At 29.5% G+C, this 22,548-nt stretch overlaps 1 protein-coding gene across 1 annotated transcript; it reads left to right on the top strand.

Moving 5' to 3' along the window:
* The first annotated feature begins 1,450 nt into the window (after positions 1-1,450).
* kcnj13 (potassium inwardly rectifying channel subfamily J member 13) lies at positions 1,451-22,450 on the top strand. The gene is made up of 5 exons (XM_051128858.1): positions 1,451-1,709; positions 1,815-1,871; positions 4,387-4,517; positions 12,989-13,502; positions 17,044-22,450. Exons 4-5 carry the CDS (start codon positions 13,019-13,021, stop codon positions 17,640-17,642), a joined length of 1,083 nt encoding a protein of 360 aa, XP_050984815.1. The 5' UTR covers positions 1,451-1,709; positions 1,815-1,871; positions 4,387-4,517; positions 12,989-13,018; the 3' UTR covers positions 17,643-22,450.
* Positions 22,451-22,548: the final 98 nt, after the last annotated feature.

Raw genomic sequence — 22,548 nt, 5'->3', positions numbered from 1 at the left:
CTGCTGGTATTCAATGTAAACAAAACAAATTGCTCAATTTATGCTTAATGAACAAAGCTGTTAGTGTAAAACTTCTGCAATGACTGATATTAAAGTCTTACACTGCTGTTCAAAGGTTACATAATATTATTGCAATTTAAAATAGCGGTCTTCTATTTTAATCTACTTTAAAATATAATTTATTCCTGTGATGTAATGCTGAATTTTCATCAGCTATTACTCCAGTCTTCAGTGTCACATGACTCTTCAGAATTCATTCTAATATGCTGATTTATTATCAGTGTTGAAAACAGTTGTGCTGCTATTATATATATTATCACAGTTTCCCAAAAAAAAAAAAATAAATAAATAAATAGATATATAGATAGATAGATATATATATAGATAGATAGATAGATAGATATAGATAGATTTTTTTTTTTGGGGGGGGGACTGTGATAATATTTTCAGTATTCTTCAATAAATAAATTATTTATTTGAAATAGAAATCTTTTGTAGTAATATACACTACCGTTTAAAAGTCTGATGTAAAAAAATCTTCTTTTTCTAAAAGAAATTAATACTTTCATTCAGCAAGGATGTGTTAAATTGATAAAAAGTGACAGTAAAGACTTCAGTTGTTAGAAAAGATTTGTATTTTGCATAAATGCTGATCTTTTTAACATTTTATTCATCAAAGAATCCTGAAAAATGTATCACAGTTTCCAAACAAAATATTAAGCAGCACAGCTGTTCTGATTTATTATCAATCCAACATTGATAATAAATCAGCTCATGATTTCTGAAGGATCATGTGACACTAAAGACTAGAATAATGACTACTGAAAATTCCATTTTGCATCACATAAATAAATCATATTTTAATTAAAATAGAAAACCAATATTTTAAATTGTAATAATATTTCACAATATTACAGTTTTTTCTGTATTTTTGGTCAAATTAATGCAGCCTTTATGAACATAAGAGAAATAAAAAATATCAAATATCTTATTGATAAAAAAAGGATTATTATTATTATTATTATTATTATTAGAATGTCAATAGATCTTTGTATAAATGACATTATGTTTTCTTTATCACACTACCTTACCTTTATGTTTCTGTTTTTTGTTTTTGTGTTTTTTTTTTCAAGTTTGTAAAATAGGAGGGTGCTTAATTTTTATGAAAATGACAATGAAAGAAAAAAAAATGGCATACACATATTGCAAAATTTTATTTTAGTGCCAAATTAAGCACAATACTTAATAGAATGTTACTCTATTATTAGTACAAGTTAGTTAAAATACTTACAAATATATATATATATATATATTTTTTTTTTAAACAATGCTATTTTTTTTTTTTTTTAAATAACTAAAATTACTCAAATATTTAAAATATTTTTTTTTCTACTTGTAGAGTTTTAGCTTATTTAGCAAGCTTGGCTGTTCTGACTTCCCATACCTGATGATCAAATATCCCAAAACCCTTCAGACATCCATTAACATTCTCTCACATGAATAAACCGTAAAGCTCATAAACAACAGCCGTTGACAACAAACCTCCAGGTCGTGTAAGTTCTTCGGTGCCTTGCATGCTCTGCACGTCTGAGTTCTCCTCACAGCGCTCAAAGATGTGGAGGCCCAGCTTCGCCTCAGGACAATTGAGAGACTGCACAACTATCACAAAGGCTGTGAACGCTCATTGATGCTCGAGGAGGCAACACGCGGTATGTGAACTCCTAAACAGGATCTTTTTATGCAGTTTCAGTTCGTTTTATGTCTAAATATCTTTCACTTACCCTTATGTCTTTTGTGTGACCAACACTTTCAAGGAAGAAACCAGACTGAACGATCTTCGAAAGTTTTCAAGAGTTGCTCTGCAGAAAAAAGTAAGTCACAGAAGTTTGAAACAACATGAGCGAGTAAATAATGACAGATCTTTTGAGTGAAACATCCCTTTAATCATGAGTAAACGTTGAAGAATGACAAAGAAGTCATTTATATATAAATATATCAGTGGTATATTCCCCTCAAAGTGGCTGTAAGTGAACACCATTGTTTGCTCTCTAGCAAGCCACAAAATGTAGCTAGCTTTTAGCTGTTATCTATTATCTAATTCACAGTGAAGACCTTCAGATTTCTTATCATTGAGATGAACTGAGGCTGTCAGCTGTGTGTTGCAACCATTCTGTATTCAAATGCCAACTCACAGAAAATGATGAGCCTGCCTTGGCCTGAGGGAAGCTGTTCATAAACCACCATGAAACATTCATTTATTTGTTGATATTTTTATGCTTACGTTTGTGTGGAGCTCTCATTTAGATAAGCTGGCCCTATTACGACACTAGAGTTTCCCACAGGCAACTATTTTTATTTGGAAATTTGACAATTAGCCTCACATCACTACCAGAAATATAATTTATTAGCATTTTACTGACAGTGCAATTCTGTCTGTGGTTACTTACCAGTGTTAAAATGTTCTAGCGTGGTCTTGCATCAATCTTGGATATCTCAGTTGTTTCTTCTAGATGGTACTGAGATTAAATGGGAACTTTGGAGCTTCTCATATTTTATTTCTGAGGAAAAAGACCACAGTAAAGTTACATGTAGAGTCATTTAGAGTTCCTGCTGACTGCAATCAAAAGTCAAAGATCTCAATATGAACTCAACATGAAAATATTTCTTGTCAGATGTTTCTAGCAAAACCAAATGATCTGAGCTGTTCAAGCAATGCAGTTAGAAAAAACGGTTTAAAAGAAAGTTAATACTTAATTAAAGTATCTTAATTATGAAAAAGCAACAACACTGCAAAAAAAAAAAAAAAAAAAAAAAAAAAAAATCTTGAGGTCCTTGCACACTGAGTCTGAAATTTTCATATGCTTTTTTCGTATTTCTCAAAATTTGTCACGCACAGACCTTTACGGTGGCTCTTTTTTTATGATGGATGAAAGTTTCAGAGGCAGTGAAACGTGACTGACACAATGAGAGGTGGTATTTATTTTAACATTCGAACATTTTGGACAAAATATTTTTGTCTTGCTTTATGTTTAATTAAAATGTGTAAAATAAAATAAAATAAAATTAAATTAAATTAATTTAAAAAATAAAATAAAATAAAAATGGTGCCAGATTTGGTTTAATTACGGAATATACTAAATGAAAATTTATGGAAAATCTTTCATGAATATTATCCTAAATGTGTGTCTGTTCCATTTTTGTTTTTGTTAATCACAATTAAAACCGTTACAATTTTTTTGGTTATTTAAATTAGAAAATAAAACATAAATTAGACAAATTAGACGGAAAACTTGAAACTTGAAATCTCAAAAACTGAAACTAAAATTCTAAATAACTAAAACTAAAAATATTTTTGTTTAATTCAAATTATCAAAATTATTAAAAAAGATTTTTTTTTTTAAATATCAAATTTATTAAAATTAAGCAAATTCAGGCCTTTAAAATAGAAATAAATACCCCAGTGGGGTCAAAAAAAAAAAAAAAACTTGTTTTCCCTTTGAATTAGTCAACACTGATGTCATTGGGCACCAAGCACCATTTTCTTTAGCAAAAAAAATAATAACTAAACAATTATATTAATTTTATAGTGCTCACTGCAAAAAAGGCTTATCTTACATTTTTGTATCTAAAAATTCTTTAATTAAGATGCATTTACTAGATAAGCAAGTAATTTTTTTTTTTGCTTTTAGTCATTTTGGAGCAGATACAGACCCTTTTTCTCAAAAAAAAACAGGCCAGAAAAATATTCTTGCTTTCCCTTTAAATTACGTTTAGTTTCAACCTCATTAGCAGATATTTGCATTGTTTTAGGCATAAACTCACTTATGTTTGATACATTTTGCAGACTTTTTATTGTCATTTTACTTCATTTTTGACACTTCATTGATATTTTTACCTGAAATCAAGACCAAAATTAAGTTTTTTTGCAGTGAACAATTAAATGTAATCACAAGGCCATCCAACTGTCATCGGCAATGTGAAAAGTGCGACCCTTTCCTGCAAATGAGAGATATTATGTAAGCATTAACACAAGCACTCATGCAGAAACACTCATGCTGACCAACAAAAACAGGCTGACCAGCAAAATCTCTTTTCAACCCTTAGCCGAAAGAAACTTTTAGGTTGAGAGAAGTTTATCAGTTATATCAAGTGGTTTCAGAAAGATGGGTTAGAAAGACAAGCTACTGTACTGTTCCTTTCATCACACAAACACACACACAAACACACACAGAAGTGACTCTAGGTGTTCTCCTCCTCTCTCAAGCACTCCTAATTGGCCACATGCTGAGTAATGTGACCAATGAGTTTCAGGGCCGGCTCTCTTCATTGTATGTGTGTGTTTGTTGGAGTCCATCAGTGCGTCTGACTCTTTGGTGTCTCCTGCAGAAGGCTCTGGATTGGTTTTACACCCTGGCCGAGGATCTACGGTTCCTCACGTTCTAGATCCCGCTTGAAGGTTTCACGCTCCGTCGAAAAAACACTGAGGAGTCCCTAATAAACCCCAAAGAGAGAATTTGGTGAGTAGAAAACTCTGTGTGTGTGAGTTTTATGCTCTGTTAGAGAAATTATTAGATAAGATTTATACCTGGAAGCGAGAAATAGATGATATTTTTCCTTGGGTGACCATGACTAATCACAGTCTAGGCAGACAAATGCTCTATAGAAAACAAATCAGCATCCGGATCTTCACAGGGCAGTGTTTGGGTTTGTGTGTGTGCTTGTGAATTATTGTTTAGTCACCAAGGATGCATTTTATAACATCAGCTTTTTTCTCTTAAAAGAAAAGTTCACCCAATAGAAAAATTGTCATCCTTTAATAACCTTATTATCCTTCCAATATGTGACCCTGGACAACAAAACCAGTCATATGGGTCGATTTTTAAAAAATTTGAGAACTGAATAAATAAGATTTCCATTGTTGGGATAGAACAATATTTGGCTGAGATAAAACTATTTGAAAATCTGGAATCTGAGGGTGCAAAAAATCTCAATTTTGAGAAAATCGCCTTTAAAGTTGTCCAGATTAATTTCTTAGCAATGCATATTACTAATCAAAAATTAAGTTTTGATATATTTACGTTAGGAAATTTACAAATTATCTTCATGAATAAATAAATACATAAATACAAATTCTGATTCTGATTAAAAAAAAAACAAAAAACTATAAATAAAATAAAATAAAATAATACAAAAAAAATGTACAAAATATCTCCATGGAATGATTTTTTGCATAAAAAAAAAAAAAAAAAAAAAATATATATATATATATATATATATATATCCATCCAGGCCTGAAAATACTAATACAAAAATAAAAATACCATAAAATTAGCCCATATGACTCTTGCACTGTATAAAGATTGAAACTCAAGTCTTCCCTTCTGCCAAATATGGTTAAATTTTGCTCTATTTCTCACACAAAGCTATCATATGACTATGAATGTAGTGTATGAATAATATGGACAACTTTTATAGTGATTTTATGGTGCTTTTAGGCATTTTGGAGAAGAGACAAACCATTTTTCTCACAAAAAGTGGCAAGGACATATAAAATACGGTCTTTGAAATATTCTTTTCTCTTTTTTGACTCTCATCACACACACACACAAAATAATCATTTACCCATGAGCACACCAGACTCATTTGCACTCTGACACATTGAACTGTGTGCAGTGGAGAGTCACTCAGTTTTAATCAGACCAAATCTCTGGTTAAACTCGTAACTAAAGTCACCGAAACAAGACACATTTTTTCCATTCTAATTCAGCTTGAAGTTCACACAAGTAAACCATGCACGACATGTGCTAAAGTTCAGATACAGTGCTTACAGTAACTGACAGCACCATCTCAAACTCTCTCTCTCTCTCTCTCTTTCTCTCTCTCTCTCTCACACACACACAAAGGTCCAGGTTAATCTTATATCCAGGAATCAGCTACTCATTGTTGTGCTGTTGTTTCTCATGTGTCAAAGTAAGCATTCACAAGGTGAGGTGTCATTGAGGTAGCTTAATAATTGCAAGATGTCAATCAAAGATATGACTGATGAAAGGGAAAAAAGAAATCAAAGAAATTAAAATACTGCTAGAAAAACAAACCCTGAAATGCAGAGAAAATTACGTTATCAAATCTTGACCTGATTTAACACAAACTACATTCTTTAGTTTTTAAAATCTAATTTTCAAGTAATTTGTCAGAATTTAACCTAGACGTCACAGCAAACAGACGGATATGTTGACTACAATTTAATATAAATATATGTGTGTAAAAAGCCCTGTTTGCTAAATGTATCATGATTCTGTTTAAAATCTCGAGGTATCATTGAAAATATGCTTAAATATTTCATTCGATTAGATGTACTGCAAAAAACTCAAATTCTTATTCAGTATTTTTGTCTTGTTTTCCAGTACAAATATCTAAACATTCATAAATCAAAGCAAATTTACTTGAGAAGCAAAATGCTGTTTAATATAAATGTTAATTTAATGTTTAGCGTTTATTAAAAATGTAATAATTTAGTGTTTAATAAAAATGTAAAACTATAAATAAAATAAAATAAAATAATAAATAAAATAATAAAAAATAGTGCCAGATTATGGAATATACTGAATGAAAAATTATGGAAAATCATTATGATAATTATAAATTAAAAGAAAATTACATTCTAGGCTAGATTTAACTCAAACTACATACTTTAGTTTTTAAAATCAAATTTTGAATTAATTTGTATTTAAATTAAAATTTGTAATTAAAAATTTTACCTAGACATCCCAGAAAACACAAATATCTTGACAGCAGCTTAATGTACAGTCACATGGTAGCATCTAAAATATGCCTGAATATTTAATTTGATTAGATGTACTGCAAAAAAACTCAAATTCTTATTCAGTATTTTTGTCTTGTTTTTCAATTCAAATACTTAAACATTCATAAATCAAGACATATTTACATGAGAAGCAAATTGCTGTTTAATATAAATGTAATTTAATGTTTAGCGTTTATTAAAAATGCAATAATTTAGTGTTTAATAAAAACATAAAACTATAAATAAAATAAAATAAAATAAAATAAAATAAAATAAAATAAAATAAAATAAAATAAAATAAAATAAAATAAAATAAAATAAAATAAAATAAAATAAAATAAAATAAAATAAAATAGTGCCAGATTATGGAATATACAGAATGAAAATTTATGGAAAATCATTCATAATTATGTTCATTATGAATTAAAAGAGAATTATGTTTTAGGCTAGATTTAACTTAAACTACATACTTTAGTTTTTAAAATCAAATATTCATATACATTTTTAAAAATTTACCCTGGACATCCCAGAAAACAGAAATGTCTTGACCACAATTTAACGTACAGTCACGTGGTAGCATCTAAAATATGTCTGAATATTTAATTTGATTAGATGTACTGCAAAAAACTCAAATTCTTATTCAGTATTTTTGTGTTGTTTTTCAATTCAAATACTTGATATTAAAATACTAAATCAAGTCATGAATACTTGAGAAGCAAAACTACTTAAGAAAGTAAGTTTAATAAGTCTGAAAAAATTAAGCAAATTCAGGCCTAAAACAAGAATCTGCCAGTGGGGTCAGAAAAATTGAATTAAGTTTGTTTATAACCACACTGGCAGATATATTTTATAATTTTAAGTATAAACTCATTTAATTTTAAGACATTTTGCAAGACTCCTTATTGTATGTCATTTTGCTTCTCAGCTAAATATATTATTATTAGATATTATTTTTACTGAAAAACAAGACAAAATACATTTTTGCAGTGTATACAAGAAAAAATGTGCATGCTTATAAAATCAATTTCTCATACAAACTTAGTTCCATCTGTACATCATGCCATCAGCTGAAAGCCCATCATTCATACGTTAATGAAATCTCATATAAAGACAAGCAATAATATGGTTAAGTAGCAATGACTCTGTCTGTGTAAATGAATGGCATTTATACATATGGAGCTGAAGTGTAGCATCAGATGTCCACAGACTGTGCTATGCTAAACGTAGCGTTGACATCATTAGCTAGGAGTTAATCTGTGGAACAGGACACATAAAGAGAGATGTGTTTTTATCGCCCTGTGGCCAGCTCTGATCACATGAGTAACGTGCGCCGCAAACACGCACATGGCTACGGTCTACTGTGATTTATCATGTGATGAATTCTCTCATGAAGTTTAGGTTAAGATATACAGAAAATGTTCACGGCCTTGTCTAATCAAAAGCATGCTTCATGGAAAGGGAGCAGGGGTTATTTTGGGCCAGTGATCTGGGATGGTGTTCTGGTACCTCAGACTGAAGAGAGAAAAAAAGTAATTTTTAGCATTTTGTCAGTCTAATTAATATTTGCAATTAGTGTGTCCTCATTTCTGACAGACATCAAATAAACGAACTAACTAACTAAATAACTAACTCAGTTCAGCAGTTCAGCAGTTTTTTGTACTCCCAAAACCCCCACCCCCTTTTCTTTGTCTTGGTGTTTAGTATAATAATGTCTAGTATAATATTCTAGTATATTGTAGTATAACTAGAAGTAATATATATAATAAATATAATATATAATAAATAATAACCAATAAATAACCAGTAATATAATATAAATAAATAATATAATTGGTGCTAGATTTGATGTAATTACGGAACATACTGAATGAAAATGTATGAAAAATGTATGGAAAATCTATGATAAAAGATTTTTTTTTTCTTTTTTTATATTATCCTAAAGTTGTTTTTGTTTGTTTTTGTTAATGACAATTAAAACGGTTAAAATTTTTTGGCAATTTAAATTAGGAAATAAAAGCTAAATATATATATCACTGAAACTTGAAATCTCAAAAACGAATGAATAAATAAATAAATACATCAAGGAATATTTACTTGAGAAGCAAAATGCTGTTTAATATAAATGTAATTTAATGTTTAGTATTTAATAAAAATTTAATAATTTAGTGTTTAATAAAAATGTAAAATAAAAAAAAAGAAAAGAAAAAAAAGAAAAGAAAAGAAAAGAAAAATGAATAAATAAAATAATAAAAATAGTGCCAGATTATGGAATATACTGAATGAAAATTTATAGAAAAAGTTTCATCATTATGATAATTATAAAAAATATAAATAAATAAAATTAAATAAAAAATAAAATTTGTGCTAGATTTGATGTAATTACAGAATATACTGAATGAAAATCTGTGGAAAATCTTTCATATATGATGAAATAGATGATAAAAGTATTATATGATAAAAATATGATAAATTATTTTTTTGTGTGTCTGTTCCATTGTTGTTTTTGTTAACGACAATTAAAACTGTTCAAATATTTTGGTCATTTAAATTAGGAAATAAAAGCTAAATATATATTTATATAAACACTTAAACTTGAAATCTCAAAAACAAATGAATGAATGAATGAATAAATAAATAAATAAATAAATGTTAATTTAAATTATAAATATTTACATAAAATAAAGAAAAGAAAAGCTAAATATATATAACACTGAAACTTGAAATCTCAAAAACGAATGAATAAATAAATAAATAAATCAAGGCATATTTACTTGAGAAGCAAAATGCTGTTTAATATAAATGTAATTTAATGTTTAGTATTTAATAAAAATTTAATAATTTAGTGTGTAATAAAAATGTAAAATAAAAAAAAAAAAGAAAAGAAAAGAAAAGAAAAAAAATAAATAAATAAAATAATAAAAATAGTGCCAGATTATGGAATATACTGAATGAAAATTTATAGAAAAAGTTTCATCATTATGATAATTATAAAAATATAAAAAATAAAATTAAATAAATAATAAAATTTGTGCTAGATTTGATGTAATTACAGAATATACTGAATGAAAATTTATGGAAAATCTTTCATATATAATGAAATAGATGATAAAAGTATTATATGATAAAAATATGATAAATTATTTTTTTTTGTGTCTGTTCCATTGCTGTTTTTGTTAACGACAGCTTTTTGTTAAAAGCTAAATATATATTTATATAAACACTTAAACTTGAAATCTCAAAAACGAATGAATGAATGAATGAATAAATAAATAAATAAATGTTAATTTAAATTATAAATATTTACATAAAATAAAAGAAATATATACAATTTTCATTTGTTTTAATCATATAATTTAATAATTATGCAATTTAATTATTAATGATTTAAAAGTTTGGGCTCATTTACAGAATCATTTTTAAGAAATAATACTTTTATTCACGTGTCAAATTATTTCTAATAAATATTTTTCTTTTGAACTTTCTATCAATAAAACTTTTAAAATAAATAAATAAATAAAAAATAAAAATGAAGCAGCACAACTATTTTCAGCATTGATAATAACAAGAAATGTTTCCTGTGCACCACATCAGCATATTAAAATGAATTTTGAAGGGTCATGTGACACTAAAGACTTTAAATTGGAAATTTGGAAATTTGCTATCACAGGAATACATTTTTACATTTTAAAAATGCATTTAAATAGAAAATAGTTTTTTTTTTTTTTTTAATAATGTGTCACAATGTTGTATTTTGATCAAATATATGTAGCCTAGGTAAGCATAATTTAATCATGTATTTTATTTTCGTTCTTTTCCCTAACTATTATTATTTTTTGTTTCCAGTAAATGTATGTAGTAATATCACAAAGTACATTCCCTACATTGAAACTGTCATTTCATATCTCCTCTAAGTTCACCAGAAACACTGTCAGATTTATAGGGATTTCCTAACCCCAAAATCCCAATTTAACCCCTGGCGGGGATCAAGGTCAAGTCACGATATCCTAGAATGTGAAGATTTAAAGCAAACCTCACTCATCTTCAGCCAGCAAATTTCCCCCCATTAAGAAAACATCCTGAAGTGGAACATTCCCTCTCCTCACCGGGAGAGAAGCCGGAGGGCAAGTTAACATTTGTCAAATGAAAATGTGACACTCTCCTCTTATTTACAGTTTAACCTGAAGCATTGGCATCCATAAACCCTTACACTCAGGCACTTTCATTTAACGTGCCTGTATAATATTTACAGACACATTTAACTTGTTATACAAGGGACCGGTACACTAGTCTTTGTCAGGTTCTCTAGCACACAACCTAATATCATTGAGCGGCGTGACACGTTGAAAAAAACATTGTGCTACTGCAGTTCTTTTTTTCCTTTTATTATTATTACAGTGCTTTGCTTTTTAGTGTCAGACTAATTACTCGCAGTTGTCTGGTGGAGAGAGAGACAGCGCAAAAAAAGAGCGGATTAAACACACATTCCTGCTGTCCTTTCCACACACACACCCCACTGAGAAACATCACCAATTAAATCACCTGGCAGCCACATCGGTGCAGAAGTACACACACTACACAACATATCTGCCTTCCCTTCCACTATAATAACACAGGTGACTAATGTTCATACTGCTGGTTAAAATGTCAAAGGAATAGTACATCCGAAAATCGTTAAAGTTCACGACCGAAAGTCGTTATTACACTTCATGTATTACAGGCCAAAACGAGAATCTTTTTCTATTATGACAGCTGCCCAGAAAGGAAACAAATGCAATATAAAAGTATAGTTATATAAAATATATGTATATAATAGTTATATTTTACTTTTTTTTTTTTTCTTTCCTAAAAGCAATACAATAGCTTTGACTGAAGTAGTATTATCATAAGATTTAATCATATTTTAAATGATCTTTTTAAAATTTATTTTAAATAAATTTAAATTTATTATTATCTTTTGTCATGTGTTTTTGTCATTTATAGTGAGCTTTTATTTATTTTATAATTCTGTATAGCTTTGATTAATGTTATTTCCATTTTAGTAAATGTTTAGTAATTTAATTTTCAGAATTTTATGATTTTTTGGCACTTTTTTCTATAAAGTGTTTATTTAAGTTTCAGTTTTAGTAATTTATTTAGTGAAACTTTATTTTTAACTATATGACCAAGCAATAATTTATTATTATTTGTATTTATTTATTCAATTACTCTATTTGCAGCTTTTATTTTAATTCCATTTTATTATATATATATATATATATATATATATATATATATATATATATATATATATATATATATATATATATATATATATATATATATATATATATATACACACACATTTTTTGTTTATTTATTTATATTTTAAATTAGTTTTTATTATCTCAGTTTCAGTTTTATTAATTTAATTTTAGTAATTTTGTTAAGTGCTTTTGTCATTTATATGAGGTTTTTTTGTTTGTTTGTTTGTTTTTGTTTTGTTTTTGTTTTTTTACAAAATATATATATATATATTTGATTTACTTTTAGTTAAATAATTCTACTCGCAGTTTTTTTTATTTTATTTTAGTTCAGTTTAATCTATTTTCTGAAATTCAAAATTAAAATTTTGTATTGTCATTCTATTAATTCTATTATTGTATACAAACACACAAATATTTATGTATAGCTTTGAATGTTTTTTATTTTTGTTTTAGCTTCAGTTTTAATTTTATTTTTTAAAAGCTTTAATTTCAGTTTTAGTTTCATTAATTTTATTTACTAAATCTTAATTTTTTAAAAAATACATTTAAGTTAGTTGCCAATGCAACTGTTCTTATGTATTTACTTATTTATTTTTATTATTTATTTTAGGTTTTACATCTATATATAACATTTCATTTGATTTCAATTGCCAAAAATGATTTTTAACAGTTATTTTATTTTATTTTATTTTATTAAATATTCCACTAATTAATAAAATTTAGGCCTGTTTCCTTACAAATAAAAGTTTGGAGCATAATACATCTGCATAAAAATTCTTCAAAATATCCCTTTCATAACAGGTTTGGATTGATGCGTGTTTGAAATTTCATTTAAATTTTTTGAGGTGAACATTCCCTTCACGAACATCAGATTTTCATATGCAAAAGTGTAGAAATGCAGCATGTGTAGCTGATATCAGGTGTTCTTTGCTCACCTTTCCAGGTGCCAGCCGCTTCCCAACTTTCCATCACCATGACAAGCACTACCAGCGACCAAAAGGCCGCCTCCTCCCCCCTGATGGTCAAACCTCACCGTCAGCGGCTGGTCAGCAAGGACGGACGGAGCCTGATGCAGGGCAGTGCCCCAGGCTCCAGAGAGACGTGGTTCGGGGCCCTGCGGGACATGTGGGGGACGTGGCTGGCGCTGCGGTGGCGATGGGTGGTGCTGGCATTCTGCGGCTCCTTCCTGCTTCACTGGCTGCTGTTTGCGGTGTTGTGGTACCTGCTCGCCCGTGTCAACGGAGACCTGGATGTGGCCGACCACGACTCCCCACCGCCTGGGCACGTGCTGTGCGTCAAACACGTGACGGGCTTCACCGCTGCCTTCTCTTTCGCCCTCGAGACGCAGCTGACCATCGGGTACGGTACCATGTATCCCAACGCTGACTGTCCGACCGCCATAGCGCTGCTCGCCCTGCAAATGCTGCTGGGACTCATGCTGGAGGCCTTCATCACTGGTACACACCACAGTCTTCTACTTCACTGTAGAAATACGCATGAAATCTATAGAAGACATATAACTTTAAATATGAAGAGTTTAAAATGGTTTATTTTATAGGAATGTTCCAGATTCAATACAAGTTAAGCTTAACTGACAAGCACCTGGCATTATTTAATTATTAAAAAAAATAAAATAAAAAATCAAGGCTGCATTAAAAAAAGAAAAAAGTTACAGTGAGAATTTAAAAGCACAAATGTTATCTAATAATTTTATAAAAGCATTTACAATAACTCTTGTATAGTTGTATATTATTTGTCTTGACGAAATTTATATATATATATATATATATATATATATATATATATACACTCACACACATATATATATATATACACAAACACACACACACACACACACACACACACACACACACACACAGTAATTAAGCAAGTAATCATTTATTATTTTTTATTTATTTACTAAATTATTCTATTTGCAGTTTTATTTTAATTCCATTTTATTCTATTTTCTAAAATTCAAAATTCAAATTTTCTATTTTCATTGTATTTCATATATATTTTACATTTCTATTTTAAATTAATTTTTATATGTTTAGTTTCAGTTTGGTTTTAGTAATTTAGTAATTTAGTTTTAGTAATTTTATATGCTTTTGTTATTTATAATAGTCTTTTTTAGTTTTTTTAGGGTTTTTTAGCTTTGATTAATTTTTATTTCCATTTTAGTAATTTTTTAGTAAATAATTTTTTCATAATTTTGTTATGTTATTTGATTTTTTGTTGTTTGTTTGTTTTTCTTTTTTTCTATGAAGCTATAATTTCAGTTTCAGTTTTAGTAATTTCATTCACTAAAACTCAAATAAGAAAAATAATAATAACTTTAGTAAGCTGCCAATGTAACAGTTCTAATGTTCATTTATTTTATTTTATTTTATATTTTATTTTATTTTATTTTATTAAAATTCTAATTTTCTATTTTCTACATTATTCTATTTGCAGTTTTATTTTAATTCCATTTTATTCTATTTTCTAAAAAAATACTATTTTACTGTTTTACTATAGCTTTTACATAGCAATTTACAGATATAGTTTTGATAAATTTTTATTTAAATAATTCTATTTGCAGTTTTTATTTTAGTTACTTTTAATTCCTATTTTCATTTAGTTTCATTCTATAAAATTCAAATTCAAACCTTTTTTCTTTTTTGATGTGCTAATGCTTTATTAAAATTATTAGCAAAACCTCAAATCATCATTTTTGGATGTACAGAAATGTTATAAAATGTTATAAAAAAAATACTTAGAGAAGAGTTAAAAAAAAAAAACTGTGTATGCACCTATGCATGTGCACACATGCACACACAAATACACACACACACACTGTATGTAGTATAATATATATCACATATATTGCTGAACCTGGAATATTCCATTAAAGCCTAAACAGCTATGGTATATGGGTTTTTCATTAAGGATGTTAAACTGCTTTTAAGCCAGAGAACATATAGAATAAGCACATAAATCATGCATTTCCATATATCATCATATACTATATCTGTTGACTTTTTCAGCACGTTCCCCTGTTTATATGTGAGCCAAACTGTAACTTAAAGTCTTAAAGTCAACATATATTCTGAAAATATGTTTTTTCCCAATACGTTACCTCAGAAAATCTCACAATGACCTAGATAACGACTTAAAATATATGTACAGTCAAGTCATGGGACTGAGTTCACATGCTTTAAGCAAAGCACCAGTAAAAGACTCTTTGAATAGTATATTTTAAATAAAACTTATCACGAGTACTTTGCCTCTCAACTATAGGGTGAATGTAAACTCATCACAATTCTGGCTTTGTATAGCAAACAATCATGGTACTGAGGCAATGCAAAAGGACCTGTAGATGTCATGCTACTAAACTAGAAAATAGATGTAACAGTATGCACTGAAATCAGTGGTACTTGATCCTAGAGTTTTAGTTTATTATGCAACCAATAAACGCAAACATTGTAAGTGAATTGACAAATGCAGCCAGAAACAAGCAGCATGAACTTTCCAAGATTGCAATGTTATGAAGAGGGTCTGAAATACCTGCTATCTATTAACATTCCCATTCATCTTCATGGCAGTTTCTTTATTGGTGGCCCAGGTGAAGTACACAATCTGCATGCTGCCATCTTGGCTCAACTGCACTGAGTTCTGCAGACAGGTCCAGGGTTGCCAGGTTTTCACAATAAAACCCTCCCTCAAAGTTTTGCTACTCAAAACTAGCCCAAAACTAGCCCAATTGCGTTTCAAGGTGGGCCCCCCAGTAAAAGGGGTTAAAATACACTTTTTTTTTGGTGGGGTTTCCTCAGTAAAATTAGCATTCCAGGGGCTAAATATTACATTATACATGAAAAACAACCCGTTGCAATAGTGCTAACATAAAGGGGAAATTGAGGACTTGGCAACAGCTGAGCTGTAGATGTCATGTGACTAATCACTCTTTTACAGCAAATATCCAGTGCTTTGATTTTAAAGACAGCAGACAGGGGGAAAGTCCATACACAAATTACTATAATATAATGAAACATTTGCTTACAAAAATGTATTGGGTGTCAATGGAGAAAAAAAATGCAGAAAAAAACACAGAATCTACCAACAAAGACTGACTACTCATGTGAACTAGTCAAACCTGTGCTATTTTAATTCCTAACATTCAGTTTATCTCTCATTCGTGGCAAGGTTTGTCTACCTAGAGAAATACATAAAATATTTATAACATATATATTTTTATTATCATTATTGTATACACATTTTCTAATATTATTATTATTAAAGTCATCTTTTTTTTACCTTATTTATTTATTTATTTATTTATTTTGTGGTTTTCTTTTTTTTTTTTTTCTCATTTCCTTTTACATATGTTCATCCTATTTTTCCCATCCTATCTCATGTGCATTTGTGGCAAAGTTTTTCAAATTAAAAATAAAATAAAATAAAATTAAATAAATCAATCAATTTTATATTGTTGTTATTATCAATATAAAGACTTTCTTTATTCAGTCATTTATTTTGCCGCTTTATTTACTTTTTTATTCAGTTCCTTTTCATTCTTGATTTCATTCCATTTTTTTCTTTTTTTTTCTGTCACTTCTCAAGTTTTTAAAGGATGAAAATAAAATAAAATAAAATAAAATAATTTTCTATTGTTGTTATGATCAATATAAATGCTTTCTTTATTCGGTAATTCATTTAGCAGTTTTAATGACCTTTTTTTATTTCTGTTCCCTTTCATTCTTAATTTCATTCCAATTTTTTTCTTTTCTTTTCTGTCACTTCTCAGGTGCATTTGTGGCAAAGTTTGTTCAGATGAAAATTAAATTAAATTAAATTAAATTAAATTAAATTAAATATAAATTTTCTATTGTTGTTATCGATATAAATACTTTCTTTATTCAGTAATTTATTTAGCAGTTTCATTTACCTTTTTTTTTTATTATTTCAGTTCCTTTTCATTCTTGATTTAATTCCAATTTTTTCCTTGTCACTTCTCAGGTGCATTCGTGGCTAAATTCTCCCGCCCTCAAAAGCGCTGCGGTGGTATCCTATTCAGCCCTCAGGCTGTAGTATGTGAGGTCAAAGGTCAACGTTGCCTGATGTTCCGCGTCTGTAACCTGCTTCCAAGGCCACTAGTAGACGTGTGCGTGAGCGCCGTTCTCTACGAAGAGCGTGACGATCACGAACTCCACCAAACCGCAATGGAATTTAGCGTCGATAACCTGGGGCCACGACCTTGCCCTCTTTTCCTGTCACCTCTGACCTTTTATCACCCTCTAACTCCATCCAGCCCTCTAAACAATGTCCCAAACACCAAACATTTCGAGTTGGTGGTGTTCCTCACTGCTTCTCAGGAGAGCACAGGCTCCGGCTACCATAAGAGAACATCCTACCTGTCCGACGAGATCCAGTACGGCAGCTGCTTCGCCAAGGTGACGTCTCGGCACGGAAAAGGCCGGAGCAAAGCCGAAAGCATGCGGTATTTTGACACGCAGCCCTGTCCGCTCACGCTCCCAAACACACACACCAGTGACGCACTGGAGAAAGAGCATGTAGTGGTTCAAATCAACGGAGAAGGCAGTGACCGAGTAGAGTAGCAGTGGTTTATTTTTATGCAAGGGTGTATGATTAATAAGAATTCTCTGCTCATGAAGAGGGCATTTCATTCACAACACAACCTCCAGTTTATGACTTTTTAGCCCAAAAGACAACCTCAGTTAGTTATGATCTGATACATCACCCCGTCCCGTTAGAAACCCATCAAAATCATTTTTGCTGCTACGGACACACTTGCATTTTCCAGAGCAACACAGATGAGTGACGGCTGTTTAAGATCTTGTTTTTCAATATTTCTCCAATATTTTATGATTGTAACTGACCATCTTCACCCTGAATCCACTGACACCATTAAGTTTATTCGTTACTTGGGCGTTTTCAAAATATAAATTATTAAAGGATAAGTTCATTTCCAGAACAAATATTTACACATAATTTACTTACCCGTTTGTCATCCAAGATGTTCATGTCTTTCTTTAGTCGCAAAGAAATTATGTTTCTTGAGGAAAACATTTCAGGAATGTTCTCCATATAATGGACTTCAATGGTGCCCCAAAGTTTAAACTTTGGGTATGTAGTTTAAATGTAGTTTAAATGCAGCTTCAAAGAGCTGTAAATGATTCCAGCTGAGGAAGAAGGGTCTTATCTAGCGAAACGATCGGTCATTTTCAAAACAAATTGACAATTTATATATTTTTTTTATATACTATGATGCACATGCGTAATCTGTGTAAGCCAGGTCAATACAGTTAGGGTATGTCGAAAAATCTCGTGTTCATCTTCAACTTCAAAATCGTCCTACATTGCTGTTTTATCTTTTTTTTTGTAAAGGGCATTTGATCTTCTTTGCATGTTCACTTTGTAAACACTGGGTGGGTACTGCTGCAGCGATGTAGGACGATTTTGAAGTTGGGGAAAAAAAAAAACATGGGAGTTTTTCGACATACCCTAACTGTCTTGAACCAGAAAAAAACAGTTCACACAGAAGTAGACAAGATGGGCGTTTGAGATTAAAAAGTATATAAATTGTCAATTTGCTTTGAAAATAACTGTGTGTTTTGGTAGATAAGACTCTTCTTCCTTGGCTGGGATCGTTTATAGCATTTAAACTGGATTTTGGAAGTTCAAACTTGGAGGCACCATTGAAGTCCACTATATGGAGATAATTCCTGTAATGTTTTCCTCAAGAAACATATGAAGAAAGAGAGACATGAACATCTTGGATGACAAGGGGGTGTGTGCATTATCTGTAAATTTTTGTTCTGGAAGTGAACTTCTCCTATAAAGCGCTACACACAGTGCTGGGTAGATTACTTACAAATTGTAGCCCGTTACTGATTACAAATTACATGATGGAAATGATCATTTGTAATGTAGCATATTGGATTACACATTCTGACTACTTTTTGATTACTTTTAGATTACTTTTGACCTAAAATACACTGCTGGTCAAAAGTTCAGTTTTTTTTTTAAAGCCTTTTCTACTTATCAAGGCTGCATTTATTTGATAAATGTAATATAATATAAGAATGCAGGAAAAAACTGTAATATTGTGAAATATTATTGCTATTTAAAATAGTAGTTTTCTATTTTAATATACTTTAAAATAGAATTTATTACTGTAATGCAAAGCTGAATTTTCAGCATCATTACTCCAGTCATAAGTGTCACATGATCCTTCAGAAATCACTCTAATATGCTCTTTTATTATCAATTTTGGAACCTGTTATATATATATATATATATATATTAGAATTCTTTGATGAATAAAACATTAAAAAGAACAGCATTTATTTGAAACACAAACTCTTTGGAACACTACCATTATACACTGCCATTCAAAGTTTGAGGTCAATACGTTTGTTCTTTCTTTCTTTGAAAGAAATTAATACTTTTATTAAGCAAGGATGTGTTCAATTGATAAAAATTATAGCAAAAAGACTATCTATTTTGAATAAATGCTGTTCTTTTTTATTTTTTATTAATCAAAGAATCCTGAAAAAAGTATCACAGATTTCCAGAAAATATTAAGCAGCACAACTGTTTCCAACATTGATAATTCAGCATACTAAAATGATTTTTGAAGGATCATGTGACACTGAAGACTGGAGTAATAGCTGATGAAAATTCAGCTTTGCATCACAGAAATAAATTTTATTTTAAAGTATATTAATTATACTTTAAAGTAAATTTTTTGATCAAATAATGGAACTTCGATGAGCATAAAAGACTTCATTATTCATAAATGAACTACACAGAGTTTGTGATTTATTGATGATTGACTTTCCAAACGTATAAAAGAATTTTAAAATTTAAGTAAAATTTAAGAGAGAGAGAAGAATTAGCGTGAACCAATTAATTAAAAATTTACTGTCGTTGTGTAAATATGTAATCATATAATCTATTAAAAAGTAACTGTAATCCAATTATGAGCATTTTAAAATGTAATCTAATAACAAGTACTTAATTTTTGGAATCTGATTATATAATCTAGATGACATGTAATGTAGTAATTAGTTACTACCCAGCACTGATATTTTTATCAAAATACATGAATGTTAGGGATCCTGTCTTGCAATTGTGTCATATTCACATCAGTGGATGTTCATTTATTAATATAGAGCGTTGCAGTGATGACGTATTTTTTTGTAGGCCAACCCGGAAGTTTGCATTACCCTGGTTTCCTCGACAAAAAAACCCTAAAGCATTTTCCCACCATTTCATGGATTATTGCATAAATTGAGGTCGGTGGCCAACAAAAGGCTATTATTCTTACACGCAATAAGTAAAAAGCTAAATCATAGGCTTTAAATAAACGACACCACGGTCGCATGACTTCAGTGTCATCACTTTTAAACTTCCAACAGCTCTTTCGGGCCTTTATTTATAACTTTCCCCATGAAAGTCACAATCAGCGTCTGTAGACCCATTTAGTCACTCGTGAAGACAAGCAAAAGCTTTAAAAAAAATCACAAGGATTACTAGTGGATTTTTTTATGACGCAAGTACAAATATCTTTAGTTGCTGTTAACCACAGACCTAAGTTCAGGCAAAAACCCATTAAAAAAACCCATTGACTTCACAAACCAGACATGCTCAAATGCTCATTTCTGGGTTTTGGCCTACAAAAATAAATCATCCCTGCAGCGCTCTTCTTATTCGACACTCAGTGAAAATAAAATGACTTTTCATTTTTGTTTGAACTATACCTTTAAAGTATTCATTAACACCCCTATTAAGTGCCTACTGACAATTTTTTTTTCTTTCACTATGAAGTCATGAAATGGACTTTTGGATGAAGAGATCGAATATTGAGCTGAACATTAACAGTGATGTAAATAATAAAGTATATAGATAAATAAATAGATTATTTACTAGATTATTTTTGAGAAGGAAGATCTATGCAATAAAAATGAGCACAATTCTATTGGTGGCACAACACTGTGTGATTTTTACTCTGTAGGTGATTATACTGTATAGCACATGTACTGTCTGTCTGTCAATCAGAAAGGACTGACTGCTTTCACTGTATTATTATATGTATAAAGCATGATTGTTAAACTCTGAAAGGCTGGACAAGAATTGTAGTAATTCAGTTTCCTGCAAACAGGCCGCTAATCAAATGTTTTCAAGCTACAGTGGAAACTGATCTGTAAAAGAAATGTCTTTATTTTGATATGTGGAACACAAGACTGGATTAAAATATCTGTGGAAATCTTGTAGTTGTGTTTTTTTTCAATCCTTACAGAACATTTTTTGCCTTATTAGCAGTAAATATTATAGTTAAACACAATTTATGTCAACAAAACACTTGTTTTGCATATTTTGTTGACCAATCCCTGTGCTGCCACCTACAGGCACTGCAGAGAAAATAAATACCATTGATACAACAACAAATATAACATTTTGCACATACACTACCAATCAAAAGTTTTTGACCAGTAAGATTTTTGATATTTTAAAGAAGTCTCATCTACTCACCATTTATTTGATCTTAAGTACAGCAAAAAGCAGTACAATTTTGAAATGTTTTTTCCTATTTAAAATACCTGTTTTCTATCTAAATATATTTTAAAATGCAATTTATTCCTGTGATTTTAAAGCTGAATTTTTAGCATCATTACTTCAATAATCATTCTAACAATTATTGTTGTTATTATGTTGAGTACAGCTGAGCAGAATGTTTTCAGAAGAACAGCATTTATCTGAAATAGAAATCTTTTGTGACATGATAAATGTCTTAATACTATCATTTCTTTACCCTTCTTTAATTTCTATACTTTTAATGGTATAGTGTATGTTACAAAAGCTTTTTATTTCAGAAAAATGCTGGTCGTTGGATCTTTCTATTCATCAAAGAATTCTAAAAAAATGTACTCAACTGTTTTAAATATTGATAATACCAATAACAATGTTAAATAAGGTAAATAAGGTTCTTAAACAGCAAATCAGCATGTTAGAATGATTTCTGAAGGATCATGTGGCACTAAAGACCGGAGTAATGATGCTGAAAATTAAGCTTTGATCGCAGAAATAAATTACATTTTAAAAAATATTCAAATAAAAAAATAAAATTTAAATTGTAAAAAATATTTCTGAATTTATCTGTTTTTGCTGTATTTTGGATAAAATAAATGCAGGCTTGGTGAGCAAAAGAGACTTTAAAAAAAAACATTAAAAATCTTACCATTAAAAAAAACTTTTGACTGGTAGTGTATGGAATACAACAAAACAGCTTATTTTTGCCTTAAAAACACTTAAAATAAAGTACTAAACTTAATATAAATCACTAAAATTTAAACTAAACTACAATTTAAATGACAACTAAAAATATATGTAACAAAAACATTCAAAATGTTAATGAATAATATAATTGTATATAAATACCACTAAAACACTTGTTATTATAATATAATATAATATAATATAATATAATATCCACATAAA

The sequence above is a fragment of the Labeo rohita genome, chromosome 15 (assembly GCF_022985175.1).
Source record: "Labeo rohita strain BAU-BD-2019 chromosome 15, IGBB_LRoh.1.0, whole genome shotgun sequence".
Classification (NCBI taxonomy): domain Eukaryota; kingdom Metazoa; phylum Chordata; class Actinopteri; order Cypriniformes; family Cyprinidae; genus Labeo; species Labeo rohita.
Note: the sequence above shows the minus strand (reverse complement) of the source record. Positions and strands in the feature narration are given on the sequence as shown.